The sequence below is a fragment of the Megascapheus bottae genome, chromosome 15 (genome assembly GCF_031878675.1).
Source record: "Megascapheus bottae isolate mThoBot1 chromosome 15, mThoBot2.hap1, whole genome shotgun sequence".
Taxonomy (NCBI): Eukaryota; Metazoa; Chordata; class Mammalia; order Rodentia; family Geomyidae; genus Megascapheus; species Megascapheus bottae.
Genome location: NC_143523.1, coordinates 59,036,592 through 59,050,925, shown reverse-complemented (window position 1 = coordinate 59,050,925; position 14,334 = coordinate 59,036,592). Strand labels below are relative to the sequence as shown.

The following is a 14,334-nucleotide window of genomic DNA, read 5'->3' as shown; positions in this document are numbered from 1 at the left end:
TGTATGATGATTAGGTCAGGATAAATGAGCTATCAGGTCAAGCATTTCTTTGTGTCTAGATTAGAATCTTGTAAACGTGTGGAAGTATAACAATGAAATCCGCATTTGTATAAGTAATGTAAGCTTTATCAAAAGGGCTCATACATATAATTTAAACACATAGGGTTGAGGGCATGGGAAATCGCTTACCCACTGACTTTGTAGCAGACAGCTGTGTTTGTCTGTGGTATGTCTTATACCCATATCTAGGCCCTGCTCCATCACTCAGCCTGGAGAAAGCAGCTCTTAGAAATGACAATTGGAGCCTGCTAGCCAGGCCAATCCCCCACCACAGGCAGAACCCTCATCTGTCAGGTTCCTGTCAGGCTATATGGGGGTTTAAGGGGCATTTTTTTTTCAAGCTATCCTGCTCTGACCTCTAAACTTAAGCAAATACATAGTTTAGGGGTCACAGCAGAGAGAACATTCCCTGAGGAAGAGGAAGGAACAGTAACCAACCACAAGCATCTCAATGGATACAATTTCATCTTGAAGACATTTTCTTCTTTTTTTCCCTCCCTCCCTCCCTCCCTCCCTCTCTTCTTTCTTCCCTCCCTCCCTCCTTCCCCCCTCTCTCCCTCCCTCCTCCCTTCCTTCCTTCCTTTCTTCCTTCTTTCCTTCCTTCCATCCTTCCTTCCATTTTTGCCAGCCATGGGCTTGAACTTAGGGCCTTGGCACTGTTCTTGAACTTTCTCAAGCCTAGTGCTCTACCATTTGAGCCAAAGCACCACTTCTGACCCTTTCTGTGTATGTGCTACTAAGGAATCGAACCCAGGGTTTTGTGCATGCTAGATAAGCACTCTACCACAAGGCCACACTCCCAGCCCCTTGAAGATATTTTCACCAGACATCAGAAAGAAAGAAGGACATAAGAGATCACTTTTGTCTCCTGGGAGAGGACACATAACTATTGGAGAGGAAGACAAATACATCTACTTTCATATGTATCTATTTTTGTCTTTTAGAAAGATTTATAGGTTCTAGAATGTACATTACATCAATGCAAGACTGGTAACTTTAAAATTTACAAATGTTCAGGATGGTTCAAAGGTTGTTTGCTTTTATTAGTAGGTAGGGGTGTGCAATCAGACTATAGGAAAACAAGGAGGCTAGTCTAAGGGATCCAAGACTCCCTCAGCTGGGAGTTGGGGGCTCTGAGCACAAGCCCATTACAGTACCCAGCTATGAACAACACATTTCTTTTCTGGATCATCTCGCTCCACCACGCTATATGTGCAGTTCTCTTGATGGAAGATTTTCTTGCACTTGCTTTTGTCATAATGCACAGGCACAGGAACTCTGCCATTGAAACAAGACCTGTTAAGAAGAGAAAGGACACCCACCACCTCACTCCCTCTTCCTAGACAACTCTATACAGAAAGCAGCCCACAGGCCAGCAGGCAGAGGTGCCCCTCACCAGCCTTATAGTAAACAGCCTGAACACATGACCTCCAAGTGTCTGGACCTGTGTGTAGCATAGCGTGATACCAGACCATCCCTACCATCCATTCTGCATTCCCATATACACAGCAGGGAGGCAGTTCTAACAGAGCCAGGGAGAGGGCTGGGCTACTCTGGTACTGGGAACTTTTTCTAGACAGGACCTTCCCAGCCTTCCTGGTCAAAAAGTAGTCAAGTGATCTCACTAATGCTGTTAGAAGTGGGAGGGGAAAGGTTGTCCCAGCCCATGCTCTTTAGAAGAGAAGCTAATTCAACCAACAGAAGAATGACACACCCCAGGCCAGGGCAAGGAGCCCAGGGAGAAGTTGATGGAAATGGGAAAAATCTACCCATGCATTCAATGAAACAGGGATTTTAGGGTTCCTTTCTCCTTGATGCCATCCACAGGCTCTGGGTGTAAATTGTTCTGCCCCAAGTGTACAGAAGCAGCCATTCTGGTGCCCTTTGCCATGATTTTTTTTCCAAAGAAAGATTTATTGGCTTATATGTAACAAAGGACATTTCAGTGCCTTTTCCAAAGCTGTTCTAGGCCAGTACCACTCTTCTGTCCTCTGTCTGGCTCTCAAAACACCTGAATTTTCAGCCCTTGGCGGGACAGGAAAGGAAGTCTGCTCGTGGCCAACTAGGGACTGGGCCCTGAAGCCAGAAGAATGCTCACAGCATAGATTCATGGGAATAGTGTTCTGTAAGTACAAGCAAACCCTGGACTTGTGTCATTGGCTCTTAGATTTTGATTAGTTTAAGACTACTTAATAGTTAACTTACTAGTTGAAGTACATAATACTTTGAAGAATTTTGATGAGATGGAATAGAATGAATATTAAATGAAAAGAAATCAGACCAAAATATTGCAATGTAAAGTTTGATATCTATTGTCTAGAAGAAAAGGTGCAGAAATGAAACAAAAAAATAGAATAAAATGTTATAGTTTAGCTGGCAGTGGTATTGTAAATTTTCTTTCCTTTTTTTTGCCAGTCATGGGGCTTGAACTGAGGGCCTGAGCACTGTACTTGGGCTTTACTCAAGGCTAGCACTCTGCCACTTGAGCCACAGCACCACTTCCAGCTTTTCTAAGTATGTAGTACAGAGGAATCGAACCTGGGTCTTCATTCATGCTAGGCAAGCACTCTACCACTAAAGGCCAAACTGTTGGCCCTGAAAATTTTCTTTCTTAATAGTCCAAAAGTAAAGCAACCCACATATCCATCAACAAATTAATGGATCAACATGGCCTCAAAAATCACATGATATAGTCTTCTGGAAAGGAAAGGAATTAATATTATCACGTTCACTGTGATGTATCTTGAAAATATGATAAATGAAAGAGTCACAGGCAAAAAGACAATACTGTGATTTAATTACAGAACCAGGTGCCAGTAGCTAGTCAAACACCCAGAAACACAAAAATCAAAATCGATTTGTGCCGGGCCAATGTAAAAGCTACGACCCCCCTCCAGGCAGCCCACCCAACAAGTCTCCAGGCAGCCCACCCTTCCTTCTCTGATCTGATCATTGTGGGCAGAACCCTGGACATTTAAACCTGGTAGCACTTGACACTCCGACTTGTTACATGCTCACTCCTCTGAAAGGCAAGTTTGGGAAATGCTACACTATACAGTGTTGCTGTCCCCAAACCACTCCTGCTTACCTGGGGATGGAGCTCAGTGGCAGAGCACTTGCCAGTAAGTGGGGGCCCTGAACCACAACCCCAGCAGAGCCAAAACAAGAATAAAACCATCCTGTCCTCACAAAACATTTTACACCAAGGCTGAGTGACAGGGAGATATAGAGTTTGAGATGTATCTTCAGGTACTGTGTCCCACCTGTTCACAGACCCCTTCTACCCCTTCCACAACACCTATATAACCTCTGAGCTACCATGAGGATAGTAAAGCAACAAGACACACAGCGGGTCAGAGTTTACCTCTTAACCCTTCTGCCTGTGCTCAGATATTTCCTGTACCGAGGAATCGAACTGTGGTCTTCATGCATGCTAGGCAAGCACTCTACCACTAGGCAAAACTCTCGGTCCCTGTTTGTCTGGTTTTTGAGATTATTGAGGTAGGATTCTCACTATGCTGTCCAGACACTGGCCTTGATCTCATGAAGCCTTGATTTCTGGAAGCTCCTGCTTTCAGCTCCCACGTAAGTAGGACCACCAGTGCAAACCATCCATCAGGCTGCTGCAGCACCATAGTTTTAGTTTCACAAGATGGGAAGCCTCTGAGGATGAGTCATGACAATGATGGCTACCCAATGACAGGAGCAAACTTCATGCCACAGAGCCATATGCCTAGTGCTTACTATGGAAAATTTGTATTTACATATTCAAAGGAATTCTATGGAAAACTATCCCCACACCCGGACCCCCATCCCCAACATTAAGAGTGAATGCTTGTGTGTACTCTGCTTGTGTGTGGACAGTAACACTACAGAGCAATGTGGATTCATTCCCTATTATGCTATGTGCCCTGAAGCAGGGATGCTGATAAGAGGAAAGGCTAGGTATGTGACTGGAAATCCAGATGTGTGTGTGTGTGTGTGTGTGTGTGTGTGTGTGTGTGTGTGTGTGTGTGCGTAATGAAAGTTGTCTCTACCTTGCTCATTTTCACTGTGGGTCTACACTACTCTAAAACATAGCCTCTTATAGGCTCATGCCTATAAGCCCAATGACTCATGGAACAGTCAGGTGAGTCATGGTTTGAAGCCAGTCCAGTCAAAAACTCAACTAAGGGGCCGGGAGTTTGGCCTAGTGGTTAAAGTGCTTGCCTTGCATGCATGAAGACCCGGGTTCGATTCCTCGGTACCACATATATAGAAAAAAGCCGAAAGTGGTGCTGAGGCTCAAGTGGTAGAGCTCTAGCCTTGAGAAAGTCCAAGGACAGTGCTCAGGCCCTGAGCTCAAGCCCAGAACTGGCAAAAAAAAAAAACAAAAAAACCTCAACTAAACCCCATCTCAAGAAATAAGCTGTGCCAGAGGCATGGCTAGGAAGATTTTGCTTTAAGGCTAGCCTGGGCATACAAATGAGACCTGAGACCCTATCTGAAAAAAAAAATAACCTACGAAAAACACCAAAAAAAAACCAAAACAAAAAACAAAAAACAACCTGGCTATGCGTGTCAAGTGATAGAGCACTTGTCTAGCAAGAAAACCTAGCCTAGCATACACCTATAGTCAAGCTCCTTTCAAGGATCACTTGAACCCAGGTGTTCAAGACCAGTTTAGATAACATAGACCCTGCTTCAGAATGAAAAAGAGCCAGGTACTAAAGAATGTAAGACTCTTATCTCCAATTAACCACTAGAAAATTGGAAGTGGATCTGTGGATCAAGGGGTAAGGCTGAAGAGCTCAAGGACAGCGCCCAGGCCCAGAGTCCAAGTCCCATAACTGATTTAAAAAAAAAAAAAGAAGAAGAAAGAAAGAAAGAAAGAAAAACTGAAGAGAGGATTTCGAGAGAGGGCAAATGGACTTTAGAAATAGCTAGTTCTGTCACCCTCTCTGCTTGGTACCACTGGCCTGAGACTTACTTATTGCAGCACTGAATTCCACTTGGTATGCAAAAACACTTCTCACATTTCTCTGTCTCCCAACTTGAATTCAGTTCATGACTGGTTCCATCTTCCTCTCTGCATTCTGAAACAACACACAGGCATCAACAGCAGTCATGCTACAAGAATTGAGGCCAGAGCCTACCACAGGAAAATAAATAACTTTACAGGTATCGTGAAAATATGTTTATATTCACCCTGGTTGAATCCCAATACAGTCCATCCCATTGGTAATTTTTTTTTAATTTTGTACCAGTCCTAGGATGTGAACTCAGAGTCGAGGCATTGTCCCTGAGCTTTTGTGTCCAAGGCTAGTGTCTTTACCACTTGAGTCACAGCTCTACTTCTGGCTTTTTTGAGGGGAGGGGTGTTAATTGGAGATGAGTCTCATGGACTTTCTGCCTGAGCTGGCTTTGATCCACTTTCCTCAGACCTCAGCTTCCTGAGTTGCTAGGATTACAGGAATGAGCCATCAGTGACCAGCTTGATAATTTTTTTTAACAGCAGGCTTGAATCCTTGAGATTGTATTTCAAAAATAAATAGAGGGGCCGGAAGTTTGGCTTAGTGGTAGAGTGCTTGCCTAGCATGCACAAAGACCTGGGTTCAATTCCTCGGCACCACATACATAGAGAAAAAGAAGCTGGAAGTGGTGCTGAGGTTTAAGTGGTAGAGCTCTAGCCTGCAGAAAGTCCAAGGACAGTGCTCAGGCCCTGAGCTCAAGCCCAGGACTGGGGAAAAAAAATAGAGCACTCCCTTTTAATTGGGTAGATTCCTCCACTTCCTCTTATTTGCAAGGAAGTGTCTCTCAGTCCTGGGTGCAGACATGAAATGAGTACAGCTCAGAGGTGGAGTAAGTGTTTAGTATTCCCCAATGTCAATCTCCAGTATCAAAATGATCAAAACTGGGAGTAGGGGGAAGGGGTGACATTGTTTAAGAATAAATATATTCGTTACATGACATATAATTGTAACCCCTCTACACCACCTTTATAATCATAGTAAAAAATTAATTTAAAAATGATACATGCAATAAATAAAATGATCAATGAGAAACTTCTATGTGTGAGTCCTAAACAATGAGATCTGAATCCTTATGTGTGGGGCTCACATGGCCATATTTCTAAGAGACTCCCCAGTGACTGACATGTTAATTCTCGGTGAGAATGCTGCCTTGGCTCCATGCAGGCCCGTGGATGCTAGAAGGACTGACACACCTGGATCTTCCTTAGCTGCTTTCAGATTGGCTCATCAGAAGCTGCACTTGGACAGGAGCTTGAGCACATTAAAGCTTGAGCCTTGGTTTGGGGTAAAGGGTTCTCAACCCAAATTGCATGACGGGAGAGTTCTTCAAGAAGCTTTTCATTCAAGGAGCTTTTAAATTAATGGCTCCAAGCCCAGAAAGTCTGATACCTTGAGTCTTAGAGGTAACCTTAGCACTGGTAAGTTTTAAAAGCTCTCTAGGCATTACTCATAATAGAATTGAGATGACCTTACAGGTTGGATAATTGAAGTCCTTTACTTTATGCCATTTCTATATTTCCCCTGCCCTCCTCAAGGGCCAAGAGCCCTACTGGTTTAATCTGTTTACAGTTCCTAAAATAATTCACAGTGAAAAGTGAGGACTTACCGCCATAATGTGGCATTACAGATACATCTTTGGGTATAAAATAGCACTGTGCATTACATGAAGTCATAAAGATGGCAAGGATCACAAGGATCAGAAGAACTTTCTGGAATGGAAAGAAAAGTTGGAGTAGAGACTGATGAGTGATCCAGATATTATTGATATTATTCAGATATTACTCTGCACAGATCACAAACGAAAAACAGTAGCAACAGAAAAAAGAAATCATGGAACAAGTCAGCTTTGGGAGAATAGTTTGAAAAATCCTGCCAAGAACCAAAGCAGTAGTTGGGCCCAGTGGCTCATGCCTGTAATCCTAGCTACTTAGAAGGCTGACATTTGAGGATCAAGGTTCAAAGCCAGCTTGGACACAAAAGAACCTGGGACTCTCCAATTAACCTCTAGAAAAGGGGAAGTAGGGCTTGGCTCAAGGGTAGTGTGGTAACCTTGAGCTGAAGAGCTCAGGGACAGTGCCCAGGCCCAGTTCAAGCCCCAGAACTGCTCCCCTCCCCCCCGCCCACACACAAAAAGAACCAAAGCAGTGTTGGAAACCTGGATCAAATGGTAAAGGAGCAGTTTAGCAAGGACAAGCCCCCAAGTACCAAGCTCTGTCCTGAAAGAAATAATCTCAGACTAATAATGATCATGTGCTCTTTACTGTAGACTAAGTTGTATTTTCATTTTTATTGGATTTGAAGAACTTTTCTGACTGTTCCCTTTATTTCTTCAAGGATGCACTTGTCATTCAACCATGTGGTGGTCAGCTTGAATACTTTCTATAGTATGTCTTGCTGTTGAGTTAGAGTTTAATTCAATTACAGTGAGAGTTTTTAGTACAGTGGGAGTTCAAGTACAGTGGGAGTGTTCTAGAGAGAGACCTGTGTTGGAAAACGCCCTGTGGACTGCTCACAGGCATTTGTGTTGTGTGATATCCACATGAAACAATGTAGGTGTCTGCTAGTCCATGTGATCTGTAGAGTCACTTAATTCTGAGATTTCTCTATTGGCTTTTTTTTTTTGTCAGAGTAGGGCTTGAACTCTGGACTTAGGTAGGGTACCTGAGCTCTTCAGCTCAAGGCTAGCACTCTACCACTTTGAGCCACAGCATCACTTCCAGTTTACTGATGGTTAAATGGAGATAAGAATCTCACGACTTGCCCAGACTGGCTTTGACCTGTGATCCTAAGATCTCAGCCTCCTGAGTAGCTAGGATTACAGGACTGAGCCACTGGTACTAGACTCTATTGATATTTTTGTTTGGAGGATCTATCTATTGGTGAGCCTCTGTTATTATTGTATTACTGTGATCCATCAATGCTTGTAAGTCCAGAAGTGTTCATTTAATGAAATAGGGTACTTTTGGGTGCATATATTTGAATGAATTCACGTTGTTAATGTGAAGTGGCCTTTGTCTCTTCAGACTGATTTATTTTGAACCCTGTTTTGTCAGATGTAAGTATAGCTGCTCTTACTTCTTTGGCATCCATTTGCTTAGATCCTTATCTATATTTGTCTTTGTCAGAGAGATGTGTTTATTGTAGGCATTATCTGTGTCATTTGATTAGAAAGATTAACATTCGATGTGTTGGAATGTATTTCCTATTTCTTGTCATTTTATTGTTTTTGTGGCAATTGCTTTTATTTTTTGCTAATCTAATGTTTATTCTTCCCTTATTTTTTCCTGTGTTGTTTTGCTTTTTTCTTCTGTGGTAGGGTTTCTTAGTATCTTTTGCAGTACTGATCTAGTAGTTATAAACACCTCTTGCTTTTGTTTATAGTGGAAGGTTTTTTTCTCCCTCAGTTATGTTTTTCATTACTCTAGGTTGGCAGCAGGCTTACATATGCTCCTTCCATTTGGAGTTTGTCTCAATAAATCTGCTGTTATTCTAATGCCTTATCATTGTAAGTGACTTGTTGTCTCTCTTGGTTTCAATATTCTCCATTCTATATATTTAATATTTAGTATTTACACCATAATATGTCTAGTCATGTTTCTTTTCTGATCACGTCTGTTTGGCGTTCTAAGCCTGCTTCACATACATGACTTGATGTTATGGACATTTTCTGCCATTATTTTACTAAGTTATCAATACTTTATCATACCATCTCCTTTATCTATATATATATGATTTGTAGACTGGATCTTTGAGGTCTTGTAAACTTCATTTGTATCTTCTGCCTTTTCATGTATTGGAATTTTGTTTGATCTGATTCTGCTTTATCTTCAGCCCTTGATATTCTATTTTCAACTTGTTCTATTCTACTAGCTGAGCTTTCAATTCTGTTTCTTTTACTTGAACCATTGGGGCTTTCAGTTTTAAATACTGTATTCCTCCCACGTTTCTATACCTGAAATGAATCCCTTTTCTGTATCCTGCACTTCCTTCTTTATTTCATTCATCTGGTTAACTAGTTTCTTGCTTGAATTTGCTACTTGTTTGCATCCTCTTCAAATTCATTCACATGTTTAAACATTACCCCAGAGGAATGAGGAATGAGGAACCAGGGAGTCAAGGATTAAAACTGCAAGAGCCAAAGGAACCTAAAGGCTATTTTGAAATGACTCAGGGAAAGAAATGATTCTATGGTATTTAGCCTTCTAGTTGCACTAAAATAAACAAGGTCTGGGTGCCCTGAAGAAAATGTTTGTGTTACACAAAATTGCAAGACAAACTGCAAAATTCTGCTTTTGCAATTGCTTGCTTGCTTGCTTCTTGCTTAAGCAGACTCTGCCTGACCACCTGCATGTAGTTTTGTCTTTATAAACCCAACCCCACTTAAGCTCAGGATTGTTCTTCATTATCCCCATAGTGAGGAGTGGCTGTCACATGGCTAATAAAAGATTCCTAGCCTGATTGACTGAGTGTTGGTATCTACTTTGGAATTTTTGGATACTTCAATTTCATTAGCCATGGTTCTTGTCATTGTTTCATTTAAGTTGTTGTTTTGTGTGTGTGTGTGTGGGGGGGGGGATCATGGGGCTTGAACTCAGCCTGGGCATTGCCCCTGAGCTCTTCAGCTCAAGTCTACCGCTCTACCCCTGGGCCTGTGCATTGTCCCTGAGCTCTTCAGCTCAAGGCTACCACCCTACCCTTGAACCACAGCTCCACTTCCCATTTTCTAGAGATTAATTGGAGAGAAGAGTCTCAGGTCCTTTAGTGCAGGGGCTTGCTTTGAACCTTGATCCTCAGATGTCAGCCTCCTGAGTAGCTAGGACCACAGGCATGAGCCACCATGTTTTTATGGCGCTATTGGCTTTTGAAGGAGACATGTTGCCTGGTTTATACATGAATGTAGTGACTTTCCCCTAATAGGATTCTTGCATCTCAGACCAGATTTTGGTGTCCTTTTTAAATTTTCTTAAAAAAATTTTTGGTTGGTCATGGGGCTTGAACTCTGGGCCTGGGTTCTATCCCTGAGCTCTTCAGCTCAAGGCTAGTGCTCTACCACTTGAGCCACAGCACCCCTTCTGCTTTTCTGGTGGTGAATTAGAGACAAATCTCATAGAGAGCTGGGAGCATGGCCTAGTGATAGAGTGTTTGCCTAGCATGCACAAAGCCTTGGGTTCAATTCCTTGGTACCACAAAGGCAGGAAAAACTGGAGTGGTGCTGTGGCTCAAGTGGTAGAGTGCTATCCTTGAGAAAGCTCAAAGACAGTGCCCAATCCCTGAGTTCAAGCCCCAGGATTGGTGCACGCACACACACACATACACACACACACACACACCCCACACACAGTCTCAGACTTTCATGCCCAGGCTGGCTTTGAATGGTGACCCTCAGATCTCAGCTTCCTGAGTGGCTAGGGTTACAGGTGTGAGCCACCAGTGCCAAGCTTGATGTCCTTTTAATCATGGATTTCTTGCAGTTCACTTAAGAATGGGTAATGACTGGGTCATTCTTACTAGATTGGATGGTGTGCCTCAATTGTCAGATAAACAATTTCAGTGGAACACTTTTCCATTCAAGGAAAGGACCTTGGCTACAAAAGCAATTGAAGTTGATAAAGCACAACTTTGTATTTGTGGTAATCCCACATGAGATGGATTACCACTTCTTATCTTTAAATGAATGTAGAGGCAGCAATCTATCTTCATAGAAAATTTTAGTTTACCCAGGTAGTAATAGGGACATGATAACAGGAAAAACAGTAATAAGTAATATTGGGTATTGGGTTATTAAGGAAGCAGTGGTGGTAAGTAAGTGTAGTAGGAGAGGCTAATAAGAGAATGGAATGAGGCAGCTGGAAAAAAATCTAGCTAATAGGTTAGAGTAGAAAGTGGGGAAGCAAAACGAAGAAAATACATTCACGTATACACATTCATACACATAAGTACACAGACATTCATATGCACATGTGCACACATACACACAAAATTCAAAATAAAAATGATAAAGCCAATGATGTTTGGGCAATCTAGTTGTCTGATAACAATATCTAGTAATGAGGAAAAATTAGGAATGAAGGGACAGAGGCAAAAGGAAACAAAGCATTAGAACAATGCTACTTGTAGATAGAAAGTATAAACATAGACTTTAGAAAGGGAATAAAAATACAATTTAAAATTGAATACTGAGGGGCCGGGAATTTGGCCTAGTGGTTAAAGTGCTTGCCTAGCATGCACGAAGACCCGGGTTCGATTCCTTGGTACCACATACATACAAAAAGCCAGAAGTGGTGCTGAGGCTCAAGTGGTAGAGCTCTAGCCTTGAGAAAGTCCAAGGACAGTGCTCAGGCCCCGAGCTCAAGCCCAGGACTGGCAAACAAAAAATAAAATAAAATTGAATACTGAAAGGTAGGTATTGTGGTACAGGTAGGATAAAATAGGGATGGAGCCAGCCACCAGTGGCTCATGTCTATAATCCTAACTACTCAGGAGGCTGAGATATGAGGGATGCTGTTTGAAGCCAGCTGGGGCCAGAAAGAGTGAGAGATTCTAATGTCCAATTAACTACCAAAAAAAGCTGGAAGTGGAGCTGTGGCTCAAGTGATGGAGTGCTAGCTTTGAACACAAAACCTCAGGGATACTTCCCAGCCTTGAATTACAGGGTAAATGAGAGATGGTAAATGGCCTATACTAACAATGTAAAAACTAAAATTTATGTGTTCTTTATCGGACATACAGAAAAACATATATACAGATAATTGAATTAAAAAATTAGATCAAACCAAAACAGCAACCAAGACAAGACTGCGAGTTTTTAATTAATCCTGTACATACGTATCAATGTCTCTCTCTCACACATATCTGTCTACAACTTCCAAGGGACTCTGGAAACCATCGTTTTTTGTTTTGTTTTGTTTTGTTTGTTCTTGCCAGTCCTGGAGCTTGAACTACCACTTGAGTCATAGCACCACTTATGGCTTTATCTATGTATGTAGTACCAAGGAATCAAACCCAGGTCTTTGTGCATGCTAGGCCAAACTCTCTGCAGAAAACCATGATCTTGAGGTCTGGTGGAAAGATCTGAGGTCTTCCTCAGAAGTCAGCACACAGAGCCAGGAGGCAGGTGCTACATGATGAGAAATCCACAGACCCTCCGATCAGACTCATTAACACCCTAGCCTCATGCTATGTTCCTGGCCATGAAGATGGAGTCACTGAAGAGCTGTCACATGTCTGCCTTCAGACTCCTAGGTATGCCACTTCTGCCTAGCAGACTGGTAAGGTGACTACCAGACACCTTTTAAGGTCGCCTCTACTTCTCCCATCCAGGTCCTTAAGCAGGCCTTGGTGTGCTTCACACTCAAGAGCAGATAAGGCATGTTTGTGGTGGGATGGTGGAGCCTCAGCTCTTTCTGCCAGTGGCTTCTGCTGGGCAGTAAAAGTTTGGGTTTTTTTTGTTTTGTTTTGTTTTTTGTTTTGCCAGTCTCAGGGCTTGAACTCAGGGCCTTGCATGGTCCTTGAGCTTTCTCAAGGCTAGCATTCTAGTACTTGAGCCACAATGCCACTTCTGTGTATGTGGGACCAAGGGCTTTGCGGGATCCAGGGCTTTGTGAATGCTAGGTAAGCACTCTATTACTAGGTCACTCCTAGGGCTCCCTGCCCTTGGAGTTGTTATTATAGTTCCCCACAATAGCCATCAGACCTGTGCCTTTTCTGTGTGCCCTGACAGAGAGGAAATGTACCAGATTGTTAGGAATTTGACATCTAAGATTGGGGAAGGACTATAGGAACACAAAATATTTAAAATAAAGACAGGGGTTGTGGTACAGATATGGTTTGTTCAGAAGAAAGGAAAAGGGAAGCAGAACTGAAAAGTGGGAGTAAATAGCCTACACTAAAAAATAGAAATGAAAAACTAATGGCCTATATCATACATATATGATTCTCTGTAAGGGCCTATAAAATACTTCTCTTCCACCAATTTTGTCTTATTATTGATCTGTACATTTTTCCAAATTCTATGGGAAAATGTCTGGTGGGTTTTTGAACTATAACTGTTTATTCCCAGGCACCCAGAGGGCTCAGGCTCAAGAACAACCTCATTCTCAGTATCTCAATATAGTGACGACTTCCTCCCCCCTCTTTTCTTCTTTTTCTTGAGTGCCAGTCATGGGACTTGGATTCAGGGCCTGATCACTGCTCTTGAGCTTTGTTCCAAGCTTGTGTTGTCATTGCTCTACTTCTGCTTTTCTGGCTTTTTTTTTTAAAGATTTTAACATCATATTTCAAATGTCATGTTTAACAAGCAAGTATTCAAGAAAGGAATCCCTATATGCAATCACTGACACATAGATTTTAGAACATAAAATTAAGCTGAGGATTTGTATGTCATAGATACATATTAATCTATATAATAAAACATTATGTCTATGGCTCTTTTTGTTTGTTTGTTTTTTGGGGGTTGCCAGTCTTGGGGCTTGAACTCTGAGCCTGGGCTCTGTCCCTGAGCTCTTCAGCTCAAGGCTAGCACTCTACCACGTGAGCCAGCAGCACCTTCCTTCTGGATCTTTTTGTTGATTAGTTGAAGACAAGCATCTCATGGACTTTCCTGACCAGAGTGGCTCTGAACCATGATCTTCAGATCTTTGCATCCTGAATAACTAGGATTACAGGTGTGAGCCACTGGTACCCAGCACAAGATTTTTTCCTTAATTTAACATGATACAGCAGAAGAGCCAAGAGAAAGGGCTCCCAAATTATTGAATATTAAAATTATCCGAAGACAGGTACTCATGGCTCATATCTGGAATCCTAGACACAGAGAATGCTTGATGTAAAAAGGTTCACAATTTTTAAAACCAACCCAGGCAGAAAAGTTATTTATACCCTATCTCTAAAATAATCACCAACAACAGTTTTTTTTAAAAAAGAACAAACAAACATAGGGTTTCAGGAGTGGTCAATGCTTGCCTGCTCAGACAGCAGATCAAACCCAAGTGCCACCAAAATTTATCTATGCATGCACGCGCACACACACACACACACACACACACCCCAAGATGCTATCCTGAACCAAGAAAAAATTAGGTTAAATGAAGTAACTCAAGCTCAGAGATACAAACCATGCATGCCTGTCTCCTATGTGAAAGCTATATCTAAATACAAACATGTATGTAACATATACAGGGTTTATGCATGTATACACAACTAAATTGACTAAAGAATGGTATTCTTAGGGGTGGAATTCAAAGATGCAACTCTGAGCATCTAA

At 42.1% G+C, this 14,334-nt stretch overlaps 1 protein-coding gene across 2 annotated transcripts in view; it reads right to left on the bottom strand.

Annotated features, from left to right (window-relative positions):
- Positions 1–1,072: 1,072 nt before the first annotated feature.
- The window catches only part of LOC150054464 (beta-microseminoprotein-like), a 32,567-nt gene continuing 19,305 nt past the window's right edge, over positions 1,073–14,334 (bottom strand). For both annotated transcript variants that reach the window (XM_090347040.1, XM_090347039.1), the window contains 3 exons: positions 6,679–6,781; positions 5,030–5,135; positions 1,073–1,338 (listed from right to left, as the gene is read on the bottom strand). In XM_090347040.1, coding sequence (XP_090203166.1) covers positions 1,209–1,338; positions 5,030–5,135; positions 6,679–6,745 — 303 coding nt within the window. In that variant the 5' untranslated portion in view covers positions 6,746–6,781 and the 3' untranslated portion in view covers positions 1,073–1,208. The remainder of the gene's footprint in view (positions 1,339–5,029; positions 5,136–6,678; positions 6,782–14,334) is intronic.